The sequence below is a fragment of the Eurypyga helias genome, unplaced genomic scaffold, assembly GCF_000690775.1.
Source record: "Eurypyga helias isolate BGI_N326 unplaced genomic scaffold, ASM69077v1 scaffold27417, whole genome shotgun sequence".
NCBI lineage: Eukaryota > Metazoa > Chordata > Aves > Eurypygiformes > Eurypygidae > Eurypyga > Eurypyga helias.
This window is the reverse complement of record NW_010261544.1, coordinates 1-5,768: the sequence shown is the minus strand read 5'-3', so window position 1 is coordinate 5,768 and position 5,768 is coordinate 1. Positions and strand designations below refer to the sequence as shown.

The 5,768-nt window shown below is 55.9% G+C and overlaps 1 protein-coding gene across 1 annotated transcript in view; it reads right to left on the bottom strand.

Annotated features, from left to right (window-relative positions):
• Window positions 1-1,933, bottom strand: part of QRICH1 (glutamine-rich 1) — an 18,231-nt gene extending 16,298 nt beyond the window's left edge. The window contains 1 exon segment of the mRNA XM_010155415.1: window positions 1,604-1,933. Coding sequence (XP_010153717.1) covers window positions 1,604-1,912 — 309 coding nt within the window. The 5' untranslated portion in view covers window positions 1,913-1,933.
• Between the last annotated feature and the right edge of the window lie 3,835 nt (window positions 1,934-5,768).

Here is a 5,768-nt window from a genome sequence, read left to right as displayed (position 1 = left end):
CAGCGTCTCGGCGCAGCAAGCCAGCTGGATCAGGGGCGCCCTGGTGAGAGCAGGTATCTCAAAGCAGAGTCACATCAAAGCTGAGGGGAGCAGACAACATTCTCTGGAAAAGCTGCAGGAATCTCGACTTTCATCAGGTAATTTTCCTATTCAGGGGGCAGGCCATTCCATTTAAAAAACAGGAACAGGTCTCTGGCAGCAGCACTCGGGTTATTTTCAAGAAGGTCAGGAGATTATTTTTCTCTGGAGCATGATATGTGACCTCCCTCCCCATCTCTGTGACTGTAGGGCTTGCAAGGGTCAGGCCTCAACCTGAGTAGCTCTGAAAGGAGGCAAGCAGGAGGAAAAAACCCACATTCCTTCTGACTCCTACAACTGAACTGGGGGCCCTCCCCATCTTCAAGGCTGAGAGATTCAAAAAAGCTAACCCTTTTAGATCTTCTACTGAAAAGCAGAACTTCTCCCCGAAAGCGTGCCAGCTGGTGGAGCCAAAGCCCCCCGATCAGTTTTAAGAGACTCACGCGGAGATCCAAGTCACGTCTCCGAGACGAGAGGCTTTTATTCTTCAAACGCCTGGCGACAGGAGTTACTGCAGGGCAACAGGTTCCGGCCGCCCCAGCTAACATTCACTTACTCAGAGTAACCGGAGAGGAGCTGCCCTGCCACGAGCGACAGGCCTGGCTTTGCTGGGATGAAAGCAGGCAAGCGAGCTGTTAACACAGCCTGCTGCACCGCAGCAAGCTCGCCGCGCCGTGTGCCCCTCCGCGCCTCAGTCGGCACTCACGGCCTCACATTCGTGCTACAGGAGGAGAGAGATCCCTACCCGAAGGGTATTGGAGTTCAGGTGCTTGGAGACACACCGGAAGGAAACCTTGGCGATCGTCCTGCCACCCGTAAGCTCTTCAAACCACAAAACGCGTTTGCAGGCCGAAGCAGTTAGCTCAAGTTATACATTTGGGGTTTTTCCCCCTCTGGTGCCGGATTTGCTCATTTATCACTTAATAAAAAGTTACTGTAACACCTGTTTAAAAAAGGAGACGACTACTTCCACTGCACAAAGGGAAAATCTACCTCACAGACATCCTTTCCCAAAAGGTACCGTCCCCTGGTTCCTCCCTGCACTCCCCCACTTAAAAGCCAGCTCAAGAAGTACAAATTCCAGAACCTCCAAGCAAAAAAGCATTTAAAGAGTGTTGATTTGATTAAAAAACAAAACAACAGAAGGCACGTTAGACCCCGTGGCCACCCTGAGCAACCAGATAGAGACCAGAGAGGGCTTGGTATTTATAGCAGCTTCGCAGAGCGCGAGGCTTCGGGGAGCTGTGCACATGCCAGGACTGTCAGCCGTTCCTCCAGCGGTTACACCACTACATCGCTATGTGTGCTGCTCCTCCTCCGGCGCCGCTCAGCGGAGCCACAGCCAGCAGAAATTTCCTACCAACTGCCTTTGGTGCCCGGGAAACAGTGCTGGCCTGCGCACAGTTAACTGGCCCGGCTGCTGAAGCGCTTGCCGGGGGGTTCAGGTAGCCAGCAGCTGGCTCTGAACGCTGCTCCGTGGGTCAGCGGGTCACACACGCACGCAGAGATGATTTCAAGCGCTTACCTGGACTTGCTGGGGTTGCTGAACCTGGATCTGCTGCTCTGGCGGAGTCTGCTGCTGGACGCTGGTTGTCACGGGACAAGCGAGCTCGAGCAGAGACCCAGCCACCTCCGTGCTGTCTGTGTAAATGCAGTTGCCACCCTGCTGATAGACCATGGTGGTGGTGGCCGTCTGCTGGAACTCCTGCAGAGCTTCCGGCCCCTTGGAAGCAAGGGAGTCCAGGAACTCCTTCATCCTGTGCTGGGGGATCGTTCGCGCCTTCACACGGATGTATTCTTCAAAGGAAATGGTGTTCTCCAGAGAATTATTCATATTGCAAGGTCCTTAGGGTTCCTGAAGGAAAGAGAGAGTAAAGTCTTAACTACAGCGTTCCTCTGTGCAGGGACGTTCCCAACTCCAGCGACTCTCACGCCGGGCACCGTGTGAAAACCGGCACACACGCCCAGCCTGCTGCGGGTTTGCGAGGCATCTTGTGCTACTCCTCGTCTCAGTCGCTCAGGGAAGCCTGAACGACAACCAGGTGTAAGCGTGGCACTGCTCCACTGAACGTAAGATCCTCGAGCAGCCTACCTCCCCGGACCAGGCGAGTCCCGGAACGGACAAAATCAAGTCACAGGCTCCATCCTGCTGCAGCATGCAGTGTTAGTGAGAGAAGCCCAGAAATCAATGCCCGCAGCCCTGCGTTGCGGCCCCAGCGGTGGAGAACCCAGCAGCGGGTTACATCAGGCCATGCAGTTCTATTCCAGGCGGCTTAATGGGGAGCACCACAAGAGCATCAGCTGCAGCACTCGGCCCGCTGCCGCCAGGGCGAAGGCTGCCGTATGGATTCGAACGTAGCGAGCAGAAGGAGAGCGCTGGAATCGAGATGCCTGACACCGGGAGCTACGCACATGGAGAAGCAGAGCCCCGGAAGTGACAAAGGCAACAGCAGCTCTCGGCGTCCTCTTAATACAGAGAGAGGTAAATGTGAAACATGCCATGTAGGAAGGCAAAAGAGATGAAGAAGGAATCGATGATCAGGGAGGAAGCGAGAGCAAGGGAAAGAACACAACAAAACCGGCAACTCCACGTGAGAGCACCAGAAAGCTCTCGGGTCTACTCCGAGCATTCTCCTCTTACCGACTTCTGCCGCTTAAACCCACCAACTGTTTCTGCAGCGACTATTCTCGCCGTTTCCAAGGCACTAATTAGCCTTGATGAACAAATCCGCACTGTAACGCTACCAGATACCGAGATGGGTGTGAAACAGAGGTGAGACAGCCCAACATCAGGGCCCCAAGAGGCAACTCAGCACCTCCAGATCAAGCTATGACAAGGTGGGAAAGGGACAAATACCCCCCACGCACATCCCAACTGCGGTTCTAGAGAGACCAGGTACGAAAGCAGAGCCTGCCATATCGTTTCACCGTGAGTATTTAACACGGCGGAACCCAGACAGACATAGGTGTGAGAACAGGAGCAAGTTCCAGGCTCTCGGCGGGATCCAAGCGTATTCCGCAGCTCCAACTCCCACCAAGATCTGCGGGGGCCAGAGCAAACCCTAACCGCTCCACCGTTACGGGGCAGCAGTCCAAACAGACCGCACTTTGTTTACCTGGCAGAGGTTCACGGCTAGAGCAGGGCACTAGGCTCGCAGAGAAACGAGTACCAAAGGTGAGGGGCAGGTGAGGCAACTCGCGCCGCTGCTGCCGTTCCCCGAGCTAGCAAGTTTTGTTGCTGCAGGGGATTTACTACAGGAAACATTCTTAAAACACGCATCGGCGTTCAGTTAAAAGCACCAGCGAGCAGTGCCCACTTAGTAAATACCACGGCTCCCCGCACATCAGCGGAGAGAAGGTCCCACGGAACCCGGAGTGAGGGGCAGGTGAGGCAACTCGCGCCGCTGCTGCCGTTCCCCGAGCTAGCAAGTTTTGTTGCTGCAGGGGATTTACTACAGGAAACATTCTTAAAACACGCATCGGCGTTCAGTTAAAAGCACCAGCGAGCAGTGCCCACTTAGTAAATACCACGGCTCCCCGCACATCAGCGGAGAGAAGGTCCCACGGAACCCGGAGCCGGGCAGAAACACAACTCTCCTGCTGATCAGGGATTCTGACGGGACTCATTTCAAGCCAGCCCTGCGCAAGAGCCACCCGCTCGCGCTCTTGGGTTCCTCCAGCAGCCACGCGTGCCCAACCCAGGTACCCCCGCAGGCTCCACGTCCACCCCTCCCCACCCAAGGGGCACAGTACCGACTGCTCCACACTCGGACACGGCGCTAACCCTTTCCCAGACGACCGTATGCCCAAGGTGGAACTGAGGGTGAACATCCTCGGCATGCCGAGGTTGCATCCTCGGCAACTCAGACGGAACCTGCACCAGGCACACTCAAACGCATCTTCCACCTAAGCGTAAACTGCTCTGTTACACACTTGGAAGCTGATTTTGAGCTGTTAACTTGTCCCGATTTTCTAGTTGGAACTTGGAAATAGCCAACTCCAGTACTACAGCGAGGTTTTCAGGAGAGTACAATCATTCGGCACATCCACGCTGAGGTGCACTAGCAGACACAGTTTCAGAGAGAAGACTGCTCTGAGGAGTAAGCCTCAAGGATGTACTACAGCGAGGTTTTCAGGAGAGCACAATCGTTCTGCACATCCAAGCTGAGGTGCACTAGCAGAGACAGTTTCAGAGGGAAGACTGCTCTGAGGAGTGAGCCTCAAGGACGAGGCAACCCAGGCGTGAACACTACAGGTGCCCTCTGACAGCTAGCTGCTGCCACGTAGGACAGGCTCACCTCTCGGCAAACCCAGGCGTGAACACTACAGGTGCTCTCCGACAGCTAGCTGCTGCCGTGTAGGACAGGCTCACCTCTCGAGGTCCTGCCCTATTCCTTGCTCCTGCATCGGTGCTTGTGTCTGAGGGGCTCAGAGAACAGCACCTCCTGTCACCTTGTCAAGGGGAGAGCAGAGCAGTCAGCAGGGCCGCTGTTTTCAGCAGCACCCTCCCCCCCGTTGCTTTTGGAACTCCCACCCTCGCCAGGAGCTGCCGACAGGTACGCTGTGCCCCTGTGCAGCAAACACCCGAAGCCACCAGAAGCCCCGACGCATAAGCTGCATGCCCAAAGATCAGGAAGAGCTCCACCACCAAATCGTCACCTCCCTCTTCCAACCACCAAGCAGCAGAGCAGCATGAATTCTTAAAACACAAATCCTTCTCCCCGCTAGGCTGCTCTGTCTTAATTAGTTCTTTTGAGCAAGCACCAAAAATCAAGAACCTCCCAGGCCAGTCTTCCCCTCCCAGTAAATCTTCCCCTGTCACAAGAAAGCTCGCTTTTCCTCTCTTCTGCATGGAGAAAAATAAGATCGTCCTTTCTGCATGCTTGAAATCACTACACCGAGAGCCACGGACTCCCGAAACAGCGACACGCTCACGCGAGCCACGGCAGCACCTCAAGCCCCAACCAGGGACCAGAAGCCCCCCGAGCCACAAGGTGCTTGCTCCTGCTCCACAACAGCGGCAGGATCTCCCTCCGGTTTCCCCACCGCCCCCCAGCCCTGGCAATCCGAAGGGAGCTAAGGACACTGCAGGGAACAGCGCGGGGCTGGACTAAGCTCCTCCCAGTCGGAAGCTGCTGGGGGTTGTTGAACTGCGAGCACTGAATTCCTCACAACCTCCCAGAAGCCCAGGGCATCAGCAGAGGTACCAGGTCCAGAGGAAGATTCAGGAAGAGTTAACCCTGTACTCCCAGAGGTTTGATTTATTCAAGCCAAACCCACCTGCTCTGGTGGCAGAAGACCTCTGCAAGGCGCGGGCAGGCACCACGCACAGCCGGCTGCCGCGGCCGGCATGGCATGCTAAGGCAGCTGCCCCTTTTAAAACACAACGGGAGCATCCGGGCAATCCCCGCCTCGGGGGAAGGGCGGCAATCCCTCCCTGGGGAGCACAACCGCGTTGTGCCCAGAACTCCCTGAAGCTCACGAGCAGGTACGGTTAGTCCGTGAGACTCAGCCCGAGGTTACTGCGAACACACACACAACGGGCAGCGTGTGGGCGATCCGGACTCACCATGCCGCACGTGTTTCTGCTGCTCTTGTCCCGAGCTCTTAGACTTGTAACCTTCTGGAGAAGACAGAACAAAGAAGCCCTTTCCATCCCCAGTTCCTCGTTCTTTATTCGAGCCGGTCTG